The following is a 27,814-nucleotide window of genomic DNA, read 5'->3' as shown; positions in this document are numbered from 1 at the left end:
TTCATCCTCACTAACACTCAACACTGGAGCCCCCCAGGAATGCATACTCAGTCCCCTATTATACTCACTGTATATCCATGACTGCATTGCCAAATACCAGACTAATGCAATTTACAAGTTCGCTGATGACACCACCATAGTCGGTCGAATCTCAGATAGCAACGAAATAGACTAAAGAAGGGAGGTGGAAGATCTGGAAAAATGATGCACTGAGAGCAACCTAGCTCTCAATGCCAGCAAAACCAATGAACTCATTATTGACTTTCAGTGGGATGTTACTCATGCCCCCCTAGCATTAACAGCACAGAGGTGAAACAACTGGTGAGTGTCAAGTTCCCAGGAGTGGTCATCAACAACAAGCTTTCTTGGACACTTCATGTAGAAACACTGGTTACAAAGGCCCAACAAGGTCTCTTCTTCTTCAGGTAGCTGAGAAAATTTGGCATAGCGGCGAATACCCTTGACAACCTTTGTAGATGCACCATTGAGAACATTCTGTCTGGATGTATCACTACCTGGTATGGCAATTGTACCATTCAAGATCAGAGACAGTTACAGGGAGTGGTGAACTCAGAACAGACAAAGGCCAACTCCCATCTATAGAATCCATCTACCCGGCCTGCTGTCAAGGAAAGGCCGCCAGCATTCTCAAAGATCCATCCCACCCTGGCAATGCTTTTCTACAACCTGTATCATCAGGGAGAAGGTACAGAAGCCTGAACACATGCACCAGCCGGTTTTGTAAAAGTTTCCATCCTACTGTTGTTAGAATACCGAATAGACTCTCAAACTCTGAGCATTCGTCTATATCTGTATTTTGGTTTTTGCTGCTGTTTAATTATTATTTACTTATTTATGCTATTTAACGATGTGATCTGCCTGTATTGCTCGCAGGACAAAGCTTTTCACTGTGCCTCTGTACACATGACAATAAATTCAATTCAGAGGTGATGTATTGGATAGAGAATTGGTTGGTAGACAGGGAGCAGAGAGTTGGAATAAATGGATCCTTTTTAGAGTGGCAGGCAGTGACAAGTGAGGTACTGCAGGGTTTAGTGCTGGGACCTCAGTTGTTCACAATACATATTAATGATTTGGACAAACGAATTGAATGCATTATCTCCAAATTTGCAGATCACACAAAGCTGGGTGGCAGTGTCTGCTGTGAGGAGCATGCTAAGAGGCTGCAGTATGACTTGGACAGACTGGCTGAGTGGGCAAATACTTGACCAATGCAATATAATGTGGATAAATATGAGGTTATTCACTTTGGTCACAAAACCAGTAAGGAGATTATTATCTGAATGGTAGCATTTTAGGAAACAGTGAGTTGCAACGAGACCTGGGTATCATGCTGGAACAGTCGCTGAATGTTGGCATGTAGGTGCAGCAGTCACTGAGGAAAGTTAATAACATCTTGGACTCCATAGCGAGAGGATTTGAGTATCAGAGTAGGGATGTCTTGCTGTGGTTATGCAAGGCCTTAGTGAGGCCACACCTTGAGTATTGTGTGCAGTTTTGGTCTCCTAGTCTAAGGAAGGACATTCTTACTATTGAGGGAGTCCAGCGAAGATTCATCAGAATGATTCCTGAGGTAGCAGGACTGATATATGAGGAAAGATTGGATCGACTAGGCCTGCACTCATTGGAACTTAGAAGAATGAGTGCGGACCTCATAGAAACATATAAAATCCTGATGGAACTGGACAGGCTTGATGCAGGAAAAATGTTCCTAATGTTGAGGAACTCCAGAACTAGGGGTTCACAGGCTAAGATTAAGAGCTAAACTATTCAGAACTGAGATGAGGAAGAATTTCTTCACTCAGAGTTATGACTCTGTGGAATTGTCTCCCGCAGGAAGCTTTTGAGGCCAGTTCGTTAGATATATTCAAGAGGTTGCTGGATATGGCTAAAAGGTTCAAAGGGTATAGAAAGAAAGTGAGAATGGGATACTGAGGTTGCATGATTAGCCATGATCACATTGAATGGTGGAACAGGTTTGAAGGGCTGAGTGGCCTATTCCTACAATGACTTCTTATATTTCTATGTTACCTATTTGCACCCATTCCATTCAAGCAGATTAGATTACTTTACAGTGTGGAAACAGGCCCTTCGGCCCAACAAGTCCACACCGACCCGCCGAAGCGCAACCCACCCATACCCCCACATTTACCCCTTACCCAACACTACAGACAATTTGACATGGCCAATTCACCTGACCTGCACATCTTTGGACTGTGGGAGGAAACCGGAGCACCCGGAGGAAACCCACGCAGACACGGGGAGAATGTGCAAACTCCACACAGTCAGTCGCCTGAGGCGGGAATTGAACCCGGGTCTCTGGCGCTGCGAGGCAGCAGTGCTAACCACTGTGCCACCGTGCCGCCCACCATGTTGAGTTGTTTGATAATATAAATGGCAGCAACATGAAGGCAGCCACTGACTGTGCTACTGCAGTTGTGCACATCTCAGTTGCAGGGCTATGGCTTATTTGAACCTCTGCATTGGTATGCATTACTTAGAAGCAGCCCATACCTCTTAAAAGGAAGGTGCCTTCTAACTTTGATGGATACTGGAGTAGGATGTTTGACTACAAGAAGAGGTAAAATGGTGCAACAGGATCAGATAATGAAACATCACCAATTTCTTCTTGCAGGGGTTGAACAGGCAGAGTGAGGTAAAACTTTATCGAGAGGCCAGGAAATAATCCAGACCACTACTGGAAAAGCTTAAGGGCAAGGCAACCATGCAGAGCTAGACTATTAGTGTACTCCTGAGGGCTAGGCAGTACAGCGTGAAATTTAATGGCCTTAGTGGCTGAGGCCAGTGGACGGGTCTTCAAATTAGATTACATTACAGTGTGGGCCATGCCCTTCGGCCCAACAAGTCCACACCGATCCGCCGAAGCGCAACCCACCCATGCCCCTACATTTACCCTTTACCTAACACTACGGGCAATTTAGCATGGCCAATTCACCTGACCTGCACATCTTTGGTCTGTGGGAGGAAACCGGAGCACCCGGAGGAAACCCACGCAGACACGGGGAGAACGTGCAAACTCCACACAGTCAGTTGCCTGAGGCGGGAATTGAACCCGGGTCTCCGGCGCTGTGAGGCAGCAGTGCCGCCCACTAATATTTGATCCTTAGCCCCACATGCTATTCCATACTCCCTTCACTCATCTACCAGCAGTTTTTCGTGAGCATGACCGAGGACTGACATGCTAAACTCAACTCACCCTTATGTATTGAGTCTGGCAAATCTCACAACCGTGTTTCACAGCTTGAAATGTCACCAGCTAGTCACCTTCAAATCTAATCCTTCTCACATCCATTTCCTTCCCCTATATCCTATAATTTACTCTGATTTCCAAACAGTATGTATTGGATGTATGCAGCTCTTCCCTTCCCCCCATCCAGTGCTCCCCTCACAACAAACCTACCCTTTTTCCTTTAATATTTCAGATATCCAAGGTGTGTCACCTGATGAGGCAGTGGTGCAGGTTCAGGAAATCAAAGAGGAATGATGAAGAACATGATATGTAGCCTGGTTAATACTGCAGGGTATCTCCAGAATGATCCAGGCTGCAGAACATTGTTTCAGCTTCCCCAACAGCCCTGCTTGATGATGTTCTTTGTGGCAGCACATGTCTCATTATTTGCATGGTCACCCACTGTCTATGTTGGGGAATATAGTGGAGTGATGATCAGCTGGGAAATGGAATGAAACCAGTTCCACTGGGTGGGACATGTCATTTGTCTGTCTGACACAAGATTCTCAAGGCAACTGCACTGCTCTGATCTTGGGTGCAGCAGAATACTTCAATGAGTTGAGCAGAAATACATTCAGGTTGTCCTTGATGAATCAGTAACAAAGTCACATATCCCTGTCAACCCAATGGGAGACACCCAAATAGAGATTCACCAAAATGTACAAGACTAATTCAGGAAGGCACTAAACATATTAAGAGATACAATGTGCAAGCATAAGGTTGAGATATTGGAAGGAGTGCACAAAACTCCCAACAAGTCATCTATACAACCCTTCAAGCACCACCAGTCCCACAAGTGGTAGAGTGCACGAATCATGCATTGGGCTTATTAGCTATCTCAGACCTCATTGAACCAGAGTGGCAACAAGTCATCCTCAATCCTGAGGGTCTGCCTGAAAACAAAGGTAAATGAACATCACTTTTCACCAGAACAATACGTTTTATGTAATGGTTCAAAAGACGGCAGAATAATAGCATGATACCAGGCATTTATGAGCACATATGTTGAGCACAGTTGCACAGTAGCAAGTAGTCAGTTCCACAGCTGTAGAATGCATCTCTGCATTTAGATGCATTGCCTGTATGTGCATTTATTGTATACTACACCATGATGTAACCAGAGCATTGCTGTGTTCTCACTGATCACTATGTACTCTCCTCTCCTGACATACAGAGCATCTCTCACTACTCACATGAAACAGAGAGCTCTTAGAGATGTCTCCCGCATCAACCTAGAAGGATCTTAACTATAAGACATTAGCAGCCATGGTCACTTCAGAAACCCTTGCTATGCTGTTCTTGCCTGGAACATGATATAGTTGCAAGAGGTGAGAGAATTCATTTTGTTTCTCCCTCAGAAAATGTGCACACTCTTCCCAGTTTAGGTTGAAGTATCATTTCCTGAAAACCCTGGGTGAATAGGAGTCCTGCTCACCTTCCCTTCCTCCACCTCTTTAATGGCTTAATACCTACAGCATCCATGACTGGAAATGAGTAGTCTGATCAGAACTCTCAATGTCAGAGCCATGATGTTGAACATATGTAGCACTACTGCCTATTGACATCATTAGCATCAATGAATGGGGGAAAATCTCACAGCAGATCTGCAGTACAAATAGAAATCGACCAACAGTAAACCTGAAAGTAGTTGATGATCTCTTTAAAAAGCAATAGTTGGAATATGGGACTTAGGGATTGTTCCTGCTGAACGTATTTACAACTGTGTAAACTGAAACAAGGGTATTAACAAGAGAGATGGAACGGTACTTACAGTGTGGTACTAGTGACCAGTGACCAGTGACCAGTGGAGTGCCACAAGGATCGGTGCTAGGCCCTCTACGTTTTGTCATTTACATAAATGATTTGGATGCGAGCATAAGAGGTACAGTTAGTAAGTTTGCAGATGACACCAAAATTGAGGTGTAGTAGACAGCGAAGACTGTTACCTCAGATTACAACAGGATCTGAATCAAATGGGCCTATGGGCTGAGAAGTGGCAGATGGAGTTTAATGCAGATAAATGTGAGGTGCTGCATTTTGGGAAAGCAACTCTTAGCAGGACTTCTATACTTAATGGTAAGGTCTTAGAGAGTGTTGCTGAACAAAGAGACCTTGGAGTGCAGGTTCATAGATCCTTGAAAGTGGAGTCGCAGGTAGATAGGATAGTGAAGAAGGCGTTTGGTATGCTTTCCTTTATTGGTCAGAGTATTGAGTACAGGAGTTGGGAGGTCATGTTGCGGCTATACAGGACATTGGTTAGGCCACTGTTGGAATATTGCGTGCAATTCTGGTGTCCTTCCTATTGGAAAGATGTTGTGAAACTTGAAAGGGTTCAGAAAAGATTTACAAGGATGTTGCCAGGGTTGGAGGATCTGAGCTACAGGCAGAGGTTGAACAGGCTGGGGCTGTTTTCCCTGGAGCATTAGAGGCTGAGGGGTGACCTTATAGAGATTTACAAAATTATGAGGGGCATGGATAGGATAAATAGACAAAGTCTTTTCCCTGGGGTCGGGGAGTCCAGAACTAGAGGGCATAGTTTTCGGGTGAGAGGGGAAAGATATCAAAAAGACCTAAGGGGCAACGTTTTTACGCAGAGGGTGATTTGTGTATGGAATGAGCTGCCAGAGGATGTGATGGAGGCTGGTACAATTGCAACATCTAAGAGGCATTTGGATGGGTATATGAATAGGAAGGGTTTGGAGGGTTATGGGCCAGATGCTGGCAGGTGTGACTAGATTGAGTTGGGATATCTGGTTAGCATGGACAGGTTGGACCGATGGGTCTGTTTCCATGCTGTACATCTCTATGACTCTATCCCTTTGGGCTAAGTGGTCCAGCCTTAAGTCCCACCTGCTCCAAAGGTGTATAATAACATCTCTAATCAGGTTGATGAGAAAATATGAATTAAGAATGGTGGACAGCAAACTGTGGAGGGGTTCATAATTCCCAATTGCCTGCCACTCTTCATCAGCTACATTCATGCCTGGGTGGCCATACAGAGGGAATATGCGATGTCCACAAATGTTCTCAATCACTTAAGAGAGAGTAGCACCACAAGGGATGGAGTGCTTTATTTCCCTTTCCAACTTCATTTTGATTTAGTCTGCTCCCTTTCAACTTACCTTTGTAGAGTTTTACCTTTAAAGAGTTACTGCTCCTGACAGACATTGTATGAAATTGATACTCATTGGAAACAATGGGTGATTTATTGGTAGAGGATAAAGGTTAAAAGTAACATGGGTAACTTGGTGATGGGAAAACCATCCAGTTATGCATGAAAGCATAGCTACATACCAAAAAAAAAAGAAATTGAAGTGCTCTTGTAGCACAGTGTTAGGAATATAGGAACAGGAATAGGCCATTCAGGCTCTCAAGACTATTCCATCATTCAATAAAAACACGGCTAATATGTGGCTTAGCTCCATATGCTTGCCTATACTCCATAATGCCTAATGTCTAACAAAAAATCTACCTCAAAGTTAAAATTAACAATTGATCCAGCATCCACTGCCATTTGAGGAAGAGAGTTCCAAACATCTACTACTCCTAATGTGCAAAAATGCTTCTTAACATTTCTCCTGAATGGTCTGTTTATAATTCTCAGATTATGTCCTCTATTTCTAAATATTCACCATTGAAAATAGTTTATCTTAATCTATCCTGACTTTTCCTATAAATATCTAGAAGACTTCAATCATATCACTACTTAAACTTAAATTCTAGAGAAACCAAACTAATTTGTATAACCTTTCTCATAACTTAATCCCTGAAGTCCAGGTTTCATTCTCATACCTATGAACCAGGAGGTCTACTTCCTTCGGAGACATCAAAATGACACCATTGCGCTGAAATGTGTTAGAGTTAATTTCTCACATTGAGAAAGACACAATAGCTATAACTCTGATAACAATATTTTGCATATGTTTTGGGTTTGGAGATCATTATAATATAGAAGCAAGGAAACGAGTGATACTTGATTTAGTTCCATGTAATGAGACTAGCTAATTAGCTAAGAATGTGATGGTAAGGGAATAAATTGGGCATCATGATCAAATTCGATTGAGTTCAATATTTCATATATATAGAATATATATTTGCACGATGGAGAGTTGAGTGTCTAAGCACACTTTTTAATGATAACTAACACACACTTTGAAAAGATAAAAAAGTGATTGATCATTGTGAAGTAAAGTGAACTGCTAAATGAATAAACTCACTGGCAAACAGTGACATATATTCAAAGAAGTAATGGAACAATGCAAAGCCAGCAAGTGCTCCTAAAATTGAAACAGCCCATTAGCATAGTTGTAGTAAGAATAAAACATTTGGATGAATATAAGGAAGAGTGGAAATTCAGTGAACTGTAGAGCAAGAGATAAAGGCATGAAAAGCAAAAAAATATTAGAACTGGAATATAAAGGTACAAATGAATATATGTAAAATAAAGCCTACACAGGATATCGAACCTAACAGCTAAAGTGTGCATACATGTGAAGAGAAGCACTAATAAAAAGGAAGTTGTTCCATTAAAACCAAATTCATTACATACAAATCAAAACCTTGATAAATAAATAATTTGCATGCAATTTCACAGTTGGGTAGGGAAAGATGGAAACATATCAACAGTCCAAAGGAATAAGTCAAAGGAGGACGACCTCAATGGAGACAATGTGGTTTAAAATATGCCAAAGGTGAAAAGATTGGGACTTAGGAGGGAATAATGTCCAGGACCTGAAACTTCCCATCTTACGTAATTAAGAAATATATGTGACAAAATTGCAATCGTGTGAATCATGATTTTTCACAGCTCAAGAAATAAGAATTGTTCATTTGAATTGAAAAGTTGCTCATGTGTATCATTATTTTTAAAAAGGCAGCCTTCTCAGTTTAATAACATTTAATGCAAAGTTATTTGAATCTATAAGCAGAGACAGTATACATGAATGCTTAGACATCTATCACATTACCAAAGAGTTTCAGCATAGATGGCTGGGGCATATCCAACTGATCTAGTTGTGTTCTTATAAAAACTCATTGGCAAGCTAGATAGAAGAGGATTTATGAATTGTGTATATTTAGGCTTCCAGAAGTTTAGTAATGAAGTTTATATTCATTTAAACAAAGATTATAGGCAGATCAGATATGTCAACATTTATTGCTCATCCCTAGTTGCCCTGGTAGAGGTGATGGAGAACAACCTTGTTGAACTGCAGTGCTACAGAGCTAGGGAAAGCCTAGCCTTTTCGGAATTCCGAGGGAATTCCAAAATTTTGATCCAGTATCAGTGAAATAAGTGTTTGTGAGATTATTAGAAATAAAGTAAAGGCAAACTTGTGCCATTGTTTGGTAATTAGTGGTGAGTAAGAAAACAAAGTAGTGTTGAAGAGAAAGCTAACTTAGTGATGAACTGTGGTAAATGGTACTCCCTAGACATCTATACTCAGTTTTTCTTCCTATTTATTGATTGTTTGGAAGAAGTGACATCTTGTACTTCAGGTGATACTATGATTGAAAGCAAAATATGTTGTATAGCTAGAAGCGGGAAGTCACAAAGAATGAGAGACAATCTATGAATGATAAATGTTGTTTAACATGGAGAAATGTGAGGTCATTCAGCTAAGATCCAAGAAGGACAAATAGTTTTGTTTGCAGTGAGAGATTACAGCAGCTATGTTAGAGCAAAGAAAATTAAATGTTCTCATTCACAAAACACTAAAAGCTGATGTATCAATCAGCTGATCCACAGAAATGCCTATGGAATTTTGATTTTTATTGGATGAGAGTACAAATATGAGGAATTCATGCTTCACTTGTCTGGATTGTTACATTTTGTGAAATGAACACCAAGAATAACATTTTACATTTATAACATATTTAATGTGATAAAACATTCCAGTACATTTCACAGAGGCAAAATCAGGCACAAAAAAATTAAATCCAGAGTATTATGGATGTTTGAAGTTTGAAATAGAAACTGAATACAGTGGAAGGTCATTGACCTGAAATGTTAACTTTGTTTCTCTGTCCCCAGATGGTGCCAGACCTACAGTGTTTCTCCAGCATTTTCAGTATTATTCCAGGTTTCCAGAAATGCCAATATTTTGCTTTTGTATGGCTATATCCTAGAGTGGGTTTCACATATCCTGCCATGATTCAGCCTTAATTATCTTACAAAGCTCACAACCAAGTTTTGCTTCTGATTATTTTGTGATGCATTCAAGTCCATCCTGCATTGGTGTAAAACTGATTGCATAACCAGCTTAAGAAAGAATTACATTTACTGAGGGAGCAATACTCATGAGATTACATTACTCATTATCAGGCTCAAACTTTATTTTAGTAACAAGCTTGGGTTTTGAGACCAGCACGAACCTGGACAAAATGATAATAATGTAAAACTTGCATGTTAGACAACAGCCATTATTGCTTATTGTTTAAGTTAAGTTTTTCAATTTTGTGAACATGTATGAAGATTAAAATCACTTTTAAGACATGTAGCTGGTTCATAAGCATATTTTGTCATTTATTTTGCCATGTTAGTACCATTAAATGCACATGACAAAGTACTTTAATCTTAGTTTCAATTTACAGTTTCATACCAACATGCTCCAGTTTCGGCCATATATCAACATGGACACATCATGTCACAAACTGAACACATGGATCATTGGGAATCATGATAAGACAAGTCACACTCCTTAAGTTAAATACGTCTAATTCCACTAGAGTATCTTTTGGTGCTCTAAGCCATCTTTGGAGGTCAACTCTTGCTTAGATATACAGGCAAATCCTTGGGAATGGAACTATGCATTGTGTTTGCACTAATGCACTTGCAGTGGTGGTAGTGAATGGAGCTCTGTGCTTGAGTGCATACAGCGGTTATCACTGATTGGCACAGATAACGTGCACTTTTGATCATATGTCACAACTTTATCCTTAGTCACTGCCCTCATTATTTCACCATTTTGTAGGTTCCAACAGAGAGGCAGAGGGCTTACCTTTAGATGTTTTCTCTTTGAATTCTAACTACAGCTGTCAATGTGCTACTAAATTGAAATAACTATAAATCCGTCCCTGGCAAACTGCAGACAAACAAAATAAAATCCAAAGCATGCCCTCTAGGTAATTTATAAACACAATCATTTCACAATATCTGCCTATAATCCTTCAGGCATTCAGCTAATTGTCATTCTATATCCTGGTGCGTTTAAAATATAAATCAGGTACAGCTGCAAGATTTGTTTTCGGGGTGAGGGCGGCATTGCTGCACTAAAGGGTTTTTCCCCATCAGATATGGGTTCATAGAAGTGGCTGTGAACAAAGATCGGAGAGTCCCGGTCTGCGGAAAGAACATTCCGGCTCTTTTGAAGTGGGATGCGTCAGACAATGCGATAAACCTGGAGGTTTTCTAATCGCACATTTTCTGCCTTGTGCCGTTGTCGGAGACTCTCTTAGAAGTTTCTATAGAGGGCGCAGATGTCACGCAAATACTATTGGTGCGTCCTGATTTTGTGAGGAAGGAACTAGAATAAAGTCCCAACCGCTTGAGGTGGGGGAATTGCCCGGCATAATGTATATAGCAAGCAGTGACTGATACGGGTGGATAGATAGAGAGATGGACAGATGTTATGGATAAGATAGATGGACAGATGTGATAGAAAGAAAGAAAAACAGACAGAGACACGCAGACAGATAGGCAGACTGTCGGGCAGACAGATGGATGGATAGTTGATAGATTTCTAACAACATTACGGATTGGAAATCGTGAACACGGCAACTGAAAGGCGAGTACTAAAGAGTACTAAGCAGGCGACGAACGATGCTGTTCAAACACTATGGTCTAACAACGGACATTTAAACGGCGAATTTGCACAGTAACTTCTGTAACCCTTTTTCTAAAAAAAAATCTTATGGGGAGTCGCCGGGTTTGCTAATAATAAACACCAGGAGAATGACAAATAAACAGCCGGCTCTGTGTGAACCATCGCAGCGTAAGCTCTTTATTGAACCATAGAGGGATGCCATTCTGCCCATCATGCCTGTACCGGGAAAGAGCGATTTTATTTATCCTGTTTTCCTGCTCTTTCACCATTGCCCTGCAATTATCCTCCTCAGCCATCTAATCAATTTCCTTTCGCAAGTTCCTGTTGAATCTGATTCCATTTAAGTAGAGCAGTCCAGAATTCCCCATCTTCTCTGTTCTCTCTCCATCTTTCCTCCATATCAGACTCCTACACTGCAATGTCCACCATTAAAGCGCCAACTGGAGTGTTCTTGCAAAAGCGGCCTGGTTAGGCGTCCAGGTGTTGAATTTTAGTCAGTGATTTTAGCAAATTTATAGTTTTGATAATAATTCTAAAGATGAAGCTCTGAGTCTTACAGTCTGGCAAATAGCAAAAAGCAGACGTTGCTGCAAAACTCAACAGATCTGGTAACATCTATGGAGACAAAGCAGAGTTCACTTTTGTGGCCCAGTGACCCTTCTTCAGAACTCAAAGAAGAATGAAGTACTCTGAAGATGCTGCCAGACCTGCTAAGCATTTCCCCCCCAGCAATTTCTGCGTTTGTTTCTGATTTCCAGCCTTTGCAGATTTGTTTTTTTGTTAAATATCAAGTCGAATTGTGAAGGGAGATAGAACAGATTTAAAAAAAAAGTCAATTCGCTCTGCTGTGTCCAACACTCCCCTACATTCATTGTACAATTACAGATGCCAGTTTCCGCAGGATTGAGCACAATTGCCATTGTGGTGAAGTCGCTCTTTTAGCAGAACTAGACGATTAGCCTCAACTCGACTGCTGTTTTATATGGAGTTCTGGTCATTTTTCTTTTTTCGAGCATGAAGATTAATCTCTTGCGAAAGCTAACCCTCTTAACGGTCTAATCTTTGGTTTCATAATGTTAGGGCGCAAGAGAGACTACCCCCGCTTCTCCACAATTCAAACAGCCTCACTGGAAAAGCCCAGCAGGTCTGTCTTTGCAAGCTGTCAGCCCGGATACTCTAGTTATCGAAACCGAGAGGCTTTTGGTTTATAAAATAAACCCAAAAGCAACAAAGCCAATAGAACGGAGTAGCTTCATTTGCCGTCTTTATGTTAATGCAGATTCAACGTTAACCTTATCTTTTAATGCCAGGATTGCTAAAATTTTACAGCATTCAAATTGTAACCAAACGTGTTATTTTTAATTCTTGTTTCAAAGATGTTGTTTGCATTACCCATGTCGTTAGACCGTTGGAGGATTATTTCGTTTGCTTGATGTGGGGTGTTCTTCAAAACAATATAATAACAATAGAGCTCCAGTGTCCATTAGGCCATCAGACTCTCAGGCTAGCTAGCTCCCCACTGACAGTCAGCAAGCTGCAAATCATCAGAACAGCTATTCCCAGACGCATAACGTACCATTTGTTTATGAGTTTCACCTCTTGTCAACGCTACAACTTAGCAAGTAATAAAAAATATATGTATCCTTTTTTTTCCCCAAAAACAAACTCTTTTCGAGAAATGTATTTTATTGTATTGGAACTATATCAGCTGGGAGCTCAGCGTGCTGCAGCGGCCCAAACATACTCCTCGGCGCCTGAGATTTCACCAATGATGAAGTCTGATGCTATTGTTAACTCTTTGCATTCCTCATCCCTTCTGACCTATTCGAGAAGGACCGGAGTCGGTGGAACGTGAGGAAAATGATTTTAAGAAGGGAATTGGAATTCCACCTCCCACACCAGGTTTCTCTTGGAGGACCGACAGGCAATGTATACAGTCAAAGAATTGTTCTGTCTTCAGTAGTGATGGAGTCGGTCAGGGTCTTAATGAACAAGATTACGGCACAACCCCCCTGGGCAAACTGATGGAAACCTCTTGCCTCATTCCCTAACATCAGTGTGCATAAGAGTTTTGTTTTATCAATAGTAAAGACTATTATTCCTGATTCTAGCTTTGCGCCACTCTACGTTATGGATGTCAAATTCTCAATTTGTTAAATTCTCAATTGAGGAAAGGGCTTGTTTGTTTTTCCTTTATCAATTTGGTTAATGTTCCTGAATGTATGTTGACGAGGTCCCCCGGTACAACTTATTTACAAGGACAAGCGAGCTGAAAGCTGCATTGACTTGTGTCTTCCCGCGCGTTAATTCCAAACGCTGACAGATATGTGGGATTGTTTAACATTGATTCTGAGACGGTCTTTATTACAAAAGGGAGAAGGGACACAGAACAGTCCTGCCTCTCAAATAATATCACTTCTGATCTGACACAATTATGCTGTATGTCGAATCTGTAAATATTTGTTTGCGTTACTCACTCAACAGCCTCTGCCACGCAGACTGCATACAGTAGCACGGATGCCAATATGAAGTTAAGTACTGCATTTAAGTGGCTACTGTTTACGCATGGTCCCAAATTTAGAATCTTTCCATCCCTTTGGGAATGTATATCGCATCCTTAGTCCCTGTACTTCTGTTTGCAATGTGGGGACTGTATAAGTTTTTTTTAAAATGATTTTTGTCTTTGGGGATTCCTTGCTCCGATATGTAAATGACGTCATGGAGTCCAATAGCGCAATGTGGAAGGCGAGAGAGCCACAGAATCACCCCCACCATCCTCCCGGCCCGGACCGTCTCTTTGCAAAAGCTGCCGACACAGTCAGGAAACCCAACTTGCAGTTTCTTCCAATGTTTGAGAATTGAACCTAAAAATGTCACCAGCTCCTCCAGGCTATTGTTTGAACGATATTGGAAATGTGCTAACCCTTTCTCATCACAACAGTATTTTTTTTAAATCAAATGTGACTTTAGACAATACTAGCTCAAAAAACAACTGGAGCAATTATAATTATATTTAATTTCTATGGTTGGCGCCTCATTTTTAAAAAAAATGTTTTGGCTGTATAAGAGATTAAATTCTGAACACCTACCTTTCCTGGGGGTCCGTTTGCCCTCCGTCAGATTGCAAGTGTGAGTCGTGTGGAGTCGAGCAGAGAGGCAGCCTTCGGTGTCTGCATTCAGAGGTAGAACCATGTCGAGACTTTCCACGCCGGTCAGCACATCCTGCTGACAATTACATTTCGCGTCCAGCAGCCCACAGGAGCTGGTCTCCGTCTCCCCTTTGCCTCCTCCTCCTCCTTCTGTGTTCCCGGCACTTTCGACCTGCCCCCCGGCCTTCAGGCAGCTGTCCAGCCAGCCACACAGTACCCGACAGCCGAACTGGCTCGGGCTCACCTTGTTCAACACCAGAAACTCAAAAGGCGGCCGGCCACTTGGCCCGTCGCCGCGGGGCTGGCCCAGGCGCTGCAGCTGGATGAAATTCTTGCCCAGCTCCAGGAAGACGAAGAGACTCCTGGCCTGGCACAAGTGCACGACAGATCGGTTGCGCCTCAGCAGGTCCCGTATCTTGTCGGGTGAGTAATGGTCGAACTGATAGACCCAGAGGGAGAAACCGGCACAGAGCTGGTCCCTTTTGGAGAATTTCAGGTAGATGGTGTACTTGGTGGGATCTGGGTTCTCCAGGGTCCAAGTGCAGTTAGTGGAGTTTGGGGGAAAGAGCTCGTTGAGCGAATACGATCCGTAGATTACTCCTTTAACGAAACTGGAGCATAAGTCCTGGGCAACGTGAAATCCAACCATAGTCAGAAGATGGGTTACAAACACATAAGTCCTCAGGTCACCAACGGTCTTCATCCTATGACATTTGGCCTGGAGAGGGTTGGGAGTGGGTTTTGGGGACGGGGCGAGAGATAAAAATGCAAGTGACACTCATGGAGTAGACAACACGAAGCGCCTTTACACACAGGTGAGAGCCGATCTTAACTCCAAGCAAGCGGGATTGGTAAACCATTGAAACAACGGCTTGGATTTAAGCAAAGCTTTCTCTTTGTCGACAGGAAGATTAGCCAAATACCGCCGCCATGCGGATAATATCCCAGTATCTGTGTTCTAAGCGGTACGGGAAGAGCCGAAAAGCTAATTAAATCAGTTATACCTTCCACACACACACACACAAAAAATCGACATTTAATCCTGAAATGTCGCCCACAAAAGCCAACACACCAGTCGGGAGAACTGAACAGAGGACAGAAATATATACTGAATATATGCAAAGAAAAAATACAGGCATCGGCCCGGGTTGATCAATAACCACATTTTAATGAAGTGTTTCTCGCAACCTGAAATCATTAGATACATTATCAACGTTCTTTTTTTTACAGCCAGCGTGGCTGTTTAACATTTATTAAAGGTGATTTTCTCACAGCTTCGAGGCAGCAGTGGTTAGCTGGTTATATCTTGTTTCCTGGTCCATTGTTATGATTGCAGTGGGTGTCATGCTAAGAAATGATACCGAGAGAGAAAAAAACTTTTTATCTTCCAGTTGTCAGTCACTCCCTCGAACAAGGTAAATTGTAAAGAGATGCCGCCTTGTATAATCCGACCAGGAAGAGTATTTAAATATCAGGTATTTGATAATACGACCTGGGTTCTTTTTGAGTTTATTCATTGAGTTGTTAAAAGCTGCTGTTTAATGTAAAAAAAAACTACCCCCAACGTATTTTGAAATGAAAACACAGACATTTCCAGATCAGAAAAAAAAAGACAATGTGACTTCAGATTGCGACCGGGAGCTCCTTCCTGAGCAATGGTGCAGTTCCTGATCTCGACTTTATGCTTTATTTTTCCAAATCATTTCTTCACACTCAGCGCATACACAATGTGTGCACACACACAAATCCCAGTCAGGTACAATGGAATTTGATGTTTTAAAATAGTAAGCAGTTATTTTGGTGAACGAACCATTCCCCGCATGACCGCATTAGATATAGAAGATGTTGCCGTGTCCGTAATACAGCCAGGAGATGCAAAAGGAAACCCGAGATGAAGTGCCCCTAATGTGCAAAAGAGAAAAACAGTCCCCTCCATACTGTGATTCCCACAACTTAGTATGAAGTAGACGCCAATTCAGAATGCTGGTACTTGGCACAACACACCACCCCCTCCCTATTTAACCTACCTTCCAAATTCACCTCCGCCCGCCCGCCTCGACCCCCCTCCCCCCGTCTCACTTGGCAGGGCATGAGAAGTTTATCTTTTTCGATCTAATGAAGTCTTCGCATTACCCACCGGAACGCCAATGATATAATCATGGGAGAGAGAGAGAGCAAAAGAGAGAGACCCCTAGAACACTCTCCCTGAGCTGGAGACAACACAAGACATCTCAAGATTGGGACGGGTCATGCTAACAATACACAAAAGGTGCATTGGGGTGCGTCGATAGAGTCGATTTCCCTCCTCAATAACTACAATGAAATGGATTTGCTCACTAGTAAGATTTCTGAGATTCACCTTAGTTAACAACTCCTTATTGAAGCACACACTAGCCATCGCCTCTTACCAATCGGAAGACAAAACGAGCCTGATCGAGACCCAGCAGCTTGTTTGGACAGAGCTGGAGTTCGCAAGCTCGCGGAGATTAATTCTATTTTAACTCACATCAGGATTTCACAAAGCTGCAGACACTGCTGCAAATCCCGAGCAGCTATCCCGTCTCTCCACAAGCTTGTTCAATACTAACTCTGCGTTAACTGGTGCAAGTTATAATGCGTCTGATGAACACGACGCCTTCCGAAACGAGGAGGTTGGGGTTTACTTATAATTGGGCCCCCACGCAATGCGTCCATTCATTGTGGGGAGCCTGTTAAACAGAAGTGCGCTGGAAGGGTCGCTCTTTACTGTCTCGAATCCCGGCAGAACTGATGCAGAGCTACACCCCGGCTCTATCCCCACTCCCCCCCCCCCCCCCCACCCCCAACCCGTCGCCAGCTCTTGTGTGGTCGCTGTGAAATGACAGTGAAACTGAGAGATGCCACACCATCGTTCACAGCTACCCCAGCTAGACCGGACCACCGATTGCGAAGCGGGCACCTCGTCACTGCTCCCCATAACATGCACACGCAAACACACACGCACTTATCCCGGCTTTTGTGTTCACTTTCATTAACTCAAAACATCAGGTGTCTTAGTAAATAAAATACAATCCTCCTAAGGTTGAGCAAACCAAACCACTGTAAAAAATAATGCAACTCATTTGAGAAGCCAATGTTTAATGTGATGGATATGTGTATATAAGGATGTCTGTATATGAGTGCGTGTCTGTGGATGTGTGCGGATGGAGTGTGTGGACATGTATGCGTGGATGTAAGTGTGTAGATATGTATGTGTGTGGATATACATATGAGTGTGGATGTGTGTGTGTGTGGATATGTGTGTGTTTGAACATCTGCATGTGCGGAAACCCAAAAGAACTGCGGACGCTGGAAAAGCTCAGTAGGTCTATGGAGCGAAACTAGAGTTAACGTTTCAGATCCAGTGACCCTTCTTCAGAAATGTATGTGTATGTGTGGATTTGTTTGCATGTGGATATGTGTGTGTGTGTGGATATGTCTGTGAAGACAATTGTGTGTGTAAATGTGGATGTGTAAGAGAATTAATGTGTATGGATATGTATATGTGTAATTGTGTGTGGGTGTACAGAGAATTAATGTGTGTGAATATGTATGTGTGTCTGAATGTGAGTGTGATGTGTATAAATGAAATAATAGTGGGCATACAGTATAGAAAGAGGCCTTTCAGCCCACAATTTCTTCACCAAACATCCACTTGTTCTAAACACATCTTCAAGCCCTTGGCCCATAGCCTTTATGCTGTGGTGTTTCGAGTGCTCATCTAAACAGTCCTCAGGTGTTTTGAGGGTACCCAACTTTACCACCCTTTCAGGCAGGGTGTTCCAGGTGCGCACAATCTTCTATGTGAAAACAAAAATTCTCAAATCTATTCTAAACCTTCTGCTCATTCCTTAACATGGTATTCTCTGGTTATTAATATCTCCACTAAGGGGAATAGTTTCTCCCCGTCTGCCCTGCATATGTCCTTCAAAGCTTTGTACACCTCAATCAGATCACCCTCCCTCATGCCCCAAATCTCAGCCTATTCTGCACTAAGTATATTAATGTGTCTCTCTATGTGAGAGAGTGTGCGTTTGTGCATGTGTTCGTATGAATGTATATGGGCAAGTGTATCAATGCGCGTGAGAAAATGTGTGAGAGTATATGAATGTGTGAGGGTGGATGAGAGTATGTGAATGTGAGTGTGCGTGAGCATGTGTGTATGAATTTGTGTAAATATGCGTGTGTGAATCTATGTGTAAGTGTGAACATATGAAGGGTATGTGCATGTGTGTGAATGTTTGTGAATGTGTGTACGGATGTAGGGGTGAGTGTACTTGTGAATATGTGTATGTGCTCACGTGTGTGTGTGAGTAGATGTGTGTTCTGTATACGAATGAAGGGAAAGTACCCAGTGAAAGACATTCAGATAAGTTTAGATATTTAAGAAAAACTGCAATCGTGGCGCCCATCAGTGTTAAACATAGACGGCGCCCTAACACCGCTCTCCAGTCAAATTGTGCTGAATGCTGAAAAAGCCCCCCACCACACACACACACACACACATACAGTATACACACATACAGGTTCACTTCCATCACAACTTCCTCGACAAACAGTCCTAACATTCGCCCATTCTGCTCGCAACAGCTTACTGCTCCAGCTCTCTGCGGAAGGCGTTTAGCCTAGAGATGGTTAATCATTTTGTTTTTTTTTCAAGAAAGCAGCAACAGTTTCCGAGCCTTCCCTCGTCTCGTTCGCGTGGATCAGGGATTGACTGACTCTAGTCTCATCTCTCGACCTGTTTACTACCCGGTTCGGAGATGCTGAGAAGGTGGCTTGTCCCTTACCTTGCAATCCGATCGTGCGGCTATTGCTGTCCGGTGCTAACACACATGTCCATTATGGAGTGAGAAGCTTCCAGTCCTCTCATCGAACTCTTCCCATTTTACCTTGAAATGCAAACAGCAGCGAGAGGCGAGCCTTCAGAAAACAATCCAACTCCTGAATGCAGCTTCGCATCTGTGTCGAGTGTGGAGGGGCTCCTTCTCCTCTCTCTTCGCCAGCCCACTTTCAGAAGAAACCGTGGCAATCCAACCGGACGGCGTAGAAGATTTTCGAAGCGAGGGGAAGAGGGGGAAATGACATACATAGAAATTGAAAATAAAAATCGGGAAAAAAAGATGAAAAAGAAAGGGGAAAGAGAGCCAGCGAGAGAGAAGAGGCTATTGAGATTGGTTTGCTACAGAAATCGACTCGAAACTGTAACGGCGCACATCCTTTGGTTCCTGAAGGGAGGGGGCGGAGGAGGAAGGGAGAGGGCTCTGTGTGTGTGTGTGTGTGTGCGTGTTGCTGGTGATTGCGAAGAGTGGTCGAGGCTTTGGTTAAGAACTAGGGACCAGAGGAGAGCTCCTCCGGGACGCACATGCGATTGTACGTTAGCTTTGGTGGGTTCAGCCACGTCTCCACGTTTGACAGCGCGTCTCAGAAGGATTTTTTTTTACAGCCTCATTGGTGCCAGCCAAAAGTGGGTAGCCCTGGGGAGCGTTGGGAATGGAGAGAGAGAGAGAGGTTGAGAAAGGAGAGGTGGGCATAAAACTCTTCCTTGTTCTTTTACAAAAAAAAATCCTTTAAATTTTCAACTCCATCATTCTCGCGAACGCAAGGACTTGAAGATGGAGTGAGCACTTGCTGCAGAGGTTCTCTATCTGGCTGGGTGGCAGAAGCACGGGAGGACGCCAGAACTCCCCACTGCCTCCCAAATAACTGGGCCGTTGATCTTGGTGAAGATCCCGGTCGTTGGAGACAGTCGCTGGCCAGGAACACAAGACGGGGCGAGAGCACCCCCTAAAGAGAAGGATTAAGGCAGAGAGACAGTCGCGTGGTAAACATGTCCCGAGAGTTTCAGAGACTGGTCCCCGGGCAAGGGAGAATATCCAGTTCACCCTGGATCGGGACACAGGGGACGGAGGGCTGGGGTGGGGGAGGAGGCGGATATACGCTGAGTTTCTGAAAAGGGACTGTCTAGTGATGGGGGATGGGAGGGGGAGTGGTTGGGGGTGGGGGGCGCGGTGTAGGCTCGGCCTCTTCCAAATGGCATGGGGACATTGTCGCCTTCACTGGTTCCATGCGATGGACAAACACGAGATTAAATCCACCCCCAGAATCGAAGAGAGATACACACACAGACAAACGGAGACAGGGAGAAGGCAGCAGAACCGCGGCGCTGTCATTATCAGCAACAGAAAGTGCCAGCGGCTGCAAGCGCATCCCTTACCTTTTACTGACAGATTACACGTTGTTTGCTTTTATAGGGCATGGTGAACACACACAGACCTAGCGAAGGCAAACACAAACACAGACATTCATCCCAATGTGTTATTGGAGAACCGCAGAACATCATCGACAGGAAAGACAGGGACAGCCCTACTCACAACATGCACCGAGCAGCAGTTTAATGTTCCCGTCTTCCTTGTAAAATATACATCCATGTAGAGTACGTGGCTGGCACCGTCACTGATCCCGGAGCAAGAGGATGTCTTCAGTAAAAGGGTAAGAACCAGCAACTGACTCATCTCCCGTTAAAGAGATCACCAGATCCATGCATGCGGTCGCTAGTTTGAGAGCTGACAAGACAGTACTGTCTTCGACTGCCTGAACTGGCAACATCAACCAGCAGAAGATTGACCGGGCCTGAGCACTGTATGAATGTGTATGTGTGTGTGTGTTATAACTTTGCGAATTAGACAGAACCAGCCATGGAACCAGGTCCCCGGGCATTAACAGTGCGCAGAAACCTTGGCTGCAATCCGGCTAGGTCAAGTATTAAATCCCAGTCACTCTGCTCACCAATCCTCTTTCGTTTTCACTTTAAACCGAGTTTATGGCAGATCTCTCTCTCTCTCTCCTCCCTCACACCCCCACCCCCACCCCCACAGCAATCGCTTTAATTCTGCTCAAATTGTTTCGAGTCTGCAGCCAGTCGTTCGCGAATTACTAAATTATGGAAAAGACAACTCGTTGTGTAAAACAAGAGCAAAAAATTCCAAACATACACTGTCTGTAATGCAATTCTTTTTTTAAATGTAAATGAGTACGCTTCTTTGTGAGGCGAGAGCGGGGTTGATATGGAAAATGGGGGTTACCGAATTGGGACATGATTTCGAAGCACCCTTGAGACTGTTCCCTGGTGCCAAAATTCAGTGTAAGCGACACGGGAGAGGTAATTCAATACAAATCCCCCCACCCCGTGCCTAGAACTGCGTCCCTTACTTCTGCTGGATCAGACCGTAACTGTCAGCTCTCCTGTGTTCACAAGAGTCCCCTGTCGCTTTTCATTTTTTCTCAATTTAACTTTGCTACTTATGGTGGTGTTGCATAGTCATCCACAGGCGTTAATAGCATTGTATTTGCAGCGGAGAAACAGGCCGTTTGGCCCAATAGGGTCATGCTGTCCATGCTGCGAGTTCTGAAAAAGCCCAGTCACACAATGTTCATCAGACTTGTCAATCAGCCAAGGGTCGTGCTGTCCTATCTCCTTCCTGCCCTGGTTCTTTCAATCTGTAATCCTTTACTTATAAATCTTAAAGTTATACCTGGATCTGAGTAAAGATATTTCTCCCGAATTTCCTAATAGTCATAACTGAGATTTCTGACCCAGATGTCCTTCTGGAACATTGTCCTTATGTTTATCTTATCAAACCCTTTCACTGTTTTAGCCTTGTGCTTTCTAGCTTACAGAGCAGCCAGTATGTGCAGTCTTTACCATCAATGAAGTTGACACATTTTGCATTTCCTATTGGGGATTTTCTTGCCCAAATGATATCAGCATCTTAGCAATTATTTGTGTCATTTGTCAAGACTTTAGCAGAAACCTCCACTGTGTCTACTGCCCTCTCCCTTGGGAAGGAGTTAATAGCAGTGTTGTCTGTGAAATAAACCATCGGCCTTCCTCACTGTCCTGTTGTAGTTGGATAGTTACCTGTCATGATTTCTCATTCCGCTGCTGCACTGTCACTTCCCTCCTATTTCTCATTCACGTGAACCAGCAGAAGGTTCCCTTGACCAGAACATCTGAAAGCACTGTGTCCATTTTCACATGCATAATGATAACATCCAGTTTCTCCCCCGTTCTGCACCCTTCTTTTGACCCTTCCGCGACAGGAAAATTGTCAAGCTTACTCATCTGACTTCCAGTACCGATCCAGATGGAATTCTCTCCTGTTTACGACTCGGAAGACTGAAGCCTTCGGTGCTCGTCACAAGCTGTTTCCTCACTCTCAACCTATCTCTCTCCCTAGCAGCGACTTGGTGCTGAAGCAAACTGTTTGCGATTTTGAATTGAGCTTCCTATAACTGTACCAGCACTAAAAGAAGGCCTACTTCAGTCTTTGTGTTATCAGACTCCCCTGCTACACAGCTTACTTGCTGTTAACTCATGATCCATGCTTGTGTTACTTTACCATTTTCGTCGATCTTTCAAGTGCACGCCTGCACACTGCCCAATTGTGACCTAACTTCACTGGATCCGAAACATCAGCTCGGATTTCTCTCCACAGATGCTGCCAGCCCAGCTGAAATCTTCCAGCAATTTATTTTCGTTTCTGATTTTCAGCATCCGCAGTTCTTTCTTTTTTTTGCCCAATGTTTCGAATTCTCTCCCTCAACATGCTTGTCCCTGGTCCCCAAGACGCTCTTTGAAACCTCAAAACAGACAGTGCTGGAGACATTTGTGGACAGAGAAACAGTTAACGTTTCGACTCCGATGATCCCTTTTCAGAACTGGACTGGAAATCTTAACGTTGTTTTCTCTCCACAGATACTGCCAGACCTGCTGAGTTTCTCCTGCATTTCTTTTTCTGTGTGCTTCAGGTTTCTAGATCCTCACTGTTTTTGTTTTAGTTTAGTGCCTTTTAATACCTGCCATTTTGATCAAAATTTGGTAACTCCTAAATGTAGCTCCGGAGTCTGTTTTGTTCCGTAACATGCCTGTGACGTAGCCAAGGTCTCCATTACAACATTTTTGCTATGCAAATAAAAATTGTTATTGCTCACTTGTACCTGCTCTGAATTTAGTGTTGATATCGTCATTCAGTTGTAAACCAAACCATCTACTGCACTGATTTCTTGTGTAAAATTTCTAATACCATGTAATAACTCTAACATGTTACAAGAGGAAGCCAGAGAGTGTTTCCAAATACTCAATGGAATAGTGATCAGTTGAAACGAGTTAGTGTGGGGAATAAGACAGTCTTCAGAATTAAAGCATATCAAAATCTAAGGCAATAAATTCTTCCTTTTTTGAGTGGAATATAAGGTTGGATTTTTGCACAAACGATAGCCCAAAACAAAATGACCATTGCTCACAACTTTTTTATAGTGGTGTAGCTTTTACGCAATAATCTGACTGGAGTCAGAGGAAAGGCAGTCCTCCTCACCTTAATAATGATCATTTAACATTTTCCGGGGCGTTGACTTCTCAGCTGCGAGTTCTGAAAAAGCTCAGTCACGCAATGTTCATCAGGCTTGTCAACCAGCCAAGTAACCAGTATATAAAAAGAACGTTTAACTGACTCCCCATTACATTCAGCATCGGCGTCGCGCGTAGCAATACTGAAGCAGCAGCGAATGGAACACAATAATTGGATTGTGTTACTTGTGAGGGGATCCACATAAAATTATCTGAGGATTGCTGAGCTGTGCTACAAGTGACGCTTGTGCTAGTTTCTAACATTGACTATGAAGACAAAAAGAGAATCTAAACGAAATAATGCATCTTTAAAGTAGCTGTTGGTAAGACCAACAATGTCTTGGAAGTGACAGGACAAGTTAGACAGGATAGTGACCACAATTCGGTTGGTTTCAGTATGATTATGGAAAATGCATAGCAATAAATCAGGGGTGAAGTCTATAAACGGGGAAAAGCAAATTTGACAAAGCTGGGAACTAATTTGGCTGAGGTGGACTGGACAGGACTGTAAAGGGCGGCATTGTAGCACAGTGGTTAGCACTGCTGCTTCACAGCGCCAGAGACCCGGGTTCAATTCCTGCCTCAGGCGACTCTCTGTGTGGAGTTTGCACATTCTCCCCGTGTCTGCGTGGGTTTCCTCCGGGTGCTCCGGTTTCCTCCCACAATCCAAAAATGTGCAGGTTAGGTGAATTGGCCATGCTGAATTGCCCGCAGTGTTAGGGGCAGGGGTACATGTAAGGGAATGGGTCTGGGTGGGTTACGCTTCGGCGGGTCAGTGTGGACTTGTTGGGCCGAAGGGCCTGTTTCCACACTGTAAGTAATCTAATCTAATCTAAAAAAGGTGGACTCCATGGTAAACCAGTGGGAGTTACTAAAACTGAGATCCTAGGGCACAAATGTTCCCTCCAAAAATATGAAAGATTCTGCCAAATTTAGACATCCATGATTGCCTATAAAATATAATGGTAGATTGAACAGAAGGTGGGAAGGTGGGACCTGTACATGAAGGACGGGTTGCACCTGAACTGGAAGGGGACCAATGTCCTGTTCGAGTTCTGCAGGAGGAACAAGCAACTGCCGTAGCATCCATATCCCACTTATCTGAACGCCCACAAAATACTAAACAAGAAAGCTTAATTCAATTGTTATAAAATCAAGCAATAAACTTATATTCAAGAAAGGAAGTTTAGAAATGAGCAGTACCTTATTAAGTTGGTTAGAGGAGGAGGGCGGTGTTCCAGTTGGCACATTAGGTTTACCTTACATGAGGATCAATGTTCGGCACAACATCGTGGGCTGAAGGGCCTGTTCTGTGCTATGTTCTAAAATAAAATTTATAGTCCAAAAACTCAACACTGCAGATAGTCCAGAGGAATAAAGAAAGTACAGTGGTAAAGTTAAAAAAGAAATAAGGAAATCAATGAGAGGGTATGAAAAGTATCAGCAAACAAGATAAACTAAACCCAAAAATGTTTTGCCAGAATATCAAGAGCAAAAACAGTCAAGGAAAAAGTGGGATGAAGAAGGGAACTCATGTGAAGATATCAAGAAAATGGAAAGACCTTTAAAGTAATTTGTCTCCATGTTCACAAAGGAAAGGGATAACATGGATATAGTGATCCAAAAGGGACAGTATGAACTTTTCCAAATTCATTAGAACAAGAGAGGAAATGTTAAAGGAATTAGAATCTTGAAAGTGAATAAGTCACCAGGGCCAGATGGATTGTTCCCCAGGATATTGAAAGAGGTCAGGGAGAAAATAACAGATACCCTGAGGATTATTTTCCAATCTTTACTAGACACAGGTGAGCTACCAGACGACTGCAGGAATGCTCACATAATCATCATGGCTTTGTTCGGGGAAGATCATGTTTTATAGATTTAATTGAATGCTTTAAAGAACTGACAAGGAGCGTCAATAAAGGTAATACAGTGAATGTTGTCTGCATAGATTTTATTAGGACATTTGATAGGGTTTCACATGGCAGACTAATCAAACTGGTGAAAATAATGTATCAAATTGGATCAAGGTTTGTCTTGGTAACAGGAAACAAAGGGCAATGATCAATGACTGCCCTAATGAATGGAAAGCTGTTTCAAGTGGTATTCTGCAAGGCTCAGTGTTGGGACCCTTACTTGTCTTAAACATAAACAATTTGGACTTGAATATGGGAGGCACAATTGGGAATTTTGCAAATGACACAAAAAGTGGTTGAGTAGTGGGTAATGTAAAGGATAGATGTAAGCTCCAAAATGATATACATACATTAGTGGAGTGAATGGGAATGTGGTGGGTGGAGTTTGACCTTGATGAGTTAGGTAATGCATTTAGGAGGTCAAAAACTAAAAGTGAATACACAGTAAATGAGAATATACTGAAAGGGTAGATGAAGTGAGAGATCTAGGTGTGCAGATGCATGAGTCCCTCGGGGTAGCAGTCTCGGTAGATAAGGTTGTAAATAAAGCATGTGGCATTCTCTCCTTCATTCTCAGAGGTATAGAATACAACTGTAGGAATATAATGATGGGACACTGATGAGACCACAGTAGGAATATAATGATGGGACACTGATGAGACCACAACTGGAATGTTGTGTTCAGTTCTGGTCACCACACTACAGAAAGGATGTAATTGCTCTGGAGAAACTGCAGAGAAGATTTATTAGAATGTTGCCAGGGCTGGAGAATTGTAGCTATGAGAAGACATTGGCGATTATTTTAGATTAGATTCCCGACAGTGTGGAAACAGACCCTTCGGCCCAACAAGTCCACACCAACCCTTAGAAGAGTTAGCCACCTTCCTCAGACTAATGCTCCTAACAACTATGGACAATTTAACATGGCCAATTCACCTGACCTGCACATCTTTGGAATGTGGGAGGAAACCGGAGTACCCAGAGGAAACCCATGCAGACACGGGGAGAATGTGCAAACTCCACAGTCGCCCGAGGCTGGAATTGAACCTGGGACCCTGGCACTGTGAGGCAGCAGTGCTAACCACTGATCCACTGTGCCGCCCCAAGTTGGGGTTGTTTTCCTTGGAACAGAGAAAGCTGAGAGGCGACATGATTGAGGTATACAAAATTCAGAGGAGTAGAGATAGAGTAGACAGGAGGAATGTGTTTCCCTTGGCAGAGAATTCAAAAGCCAGGGGTCATATATTCAGCCTAAGTGGCAAAAGGATTAGAGGGAAAGCTTCTTTATAGGTTCTGGAGTTTGCTGCCTGAGTTGGTGGTTGAGGCAAAGATCCAAAACTCTTTTAAAAATAACGTGAATCTGCACCTTAAGTTGGTATACTGCAAGGCCATGTAGTGTGTGCAGGAAGATGAGATGAGAAAGGACATCTCGGTGTCTTTGGGTTGGTTCGGACATGATGGTCCAAGTGGCCACCTTCTATGCTATATCATTTCTATAGTTATATGAGTCTAAGTTAAGAAGGAAATGTACTGCATGTTTTGAGGCAAGAGTGCCATAACAATAAAATTACGTCATACATTTTTAAGCTATCAATTAGGTTTCAGATGGAACATTGGGTTTAATCATGTGGGAGAAATACCTGACATCTTCTCATTTCTGCCCAAGTAATTCTGGCAGGAAGGTCAACCTGCCCTATTCTCTCTCTAAATAAGACCCTTAAGATTTGAATTAACTAGCACTTCTCCTTCTGGACTGCAATTATCATAGCACCACGTGGGACAACTGACAGGCTGAGCTCTGCAAGTCAGTTTGAGGGGGTAGGGAGGGTGGGGTGGGGTGGGGCAGGGGCCTCAATCTGCAATAATTTCTACATGGACATGCAGCTGGCCAAGTGGCAGCTGAAACTCTAACCCTTGCTGCCCTCTCCCATAGCCCACCTCTTCCTGTGGCATCCTCCTCTATCAGAGTAAATCTCCATAACCTCCAATAAATAATACCTTCCTTTGTTCCTGGGTTATCCTATCATCCTCAGAATCTGAAACGTCTTAAGGATGTAAAGTTTTGGTGATTTGGAGTGAGCAAAGAAGAAGGGGGGGGGGGATATTTTGGTTAGCACAGAGGTGATTAAGGGACATTCACCATGAGTGTTCTAAATCCTGAATTGTTTTGACAGATTGATTTACTGTTCCCAGAGCCTGAGGGTCTACTAACCAAGCACGCATTATAA

At 43.1% G+C, this 27,814-nt stretch overlaps 1 protein-coding gene across 10 annotated transcripts in view; it reads right to left on the bottom strand.

The window, feature by feature from the left end:
- The window catches only part of adgrb3 (adhesion G protein-coupled receptor B3), an 814,402-nt gene extending 794,778 nt beyond the window's left edge, over positions 1–19,624 (bottom strand). For 7 of the 10 annotated variants that reach the window (XM_043681605.1, XM_043681645.1, XM_043681651.1 and 4 more), the window contains exons 1-2: positions 16,603–16,625; positions 14,184–14,961 (exon numbers count right to left, since the gene is read on the bottom strand). In XM_043681605.1, the coding sequence (XP_043537540.1) occupies positions 14,184–14,946 (763 nt within the window). In that variant the 5' untranslated portion in view covers positions 14,947–14,961; positions 16,603–16,625. Of the gene's footprint in view, positions 1–14,183; positions 14,962–16,602; positions 16,626–16,651; positions 16,719–16,749; positions 17,012–19,051 lie in introns of those variants that run through there. The other 3 variants (XM_043681622.1, XM_043681628.1, XM_043681636.1) reach the window with 3 other exon arrangements.
- Between the last annotated feature and the right edge of the window lie 8,190 nt (positions 19,625–27,814).

Source organism: Chiloscyllium plagiosum, chromosome 3 (genome assembly GCF_004010195.1).
Source record: "Chiloscyllium plagiosum isolate BGI_BamShark_2017 chromosome 3, ASM401019v2, whole genome shotgun sequence".
Lineage (NCBI taxonomy): Eukaryota > Metazoa > Chordata > Chondrichthyes > Orectolobiformes > Hemiscylliidae > Chiloscyllium > Chiloscyllium plagiosum.
This window is presented reverse-complemented; position numbering and strand designations above follow the sequence as displayed.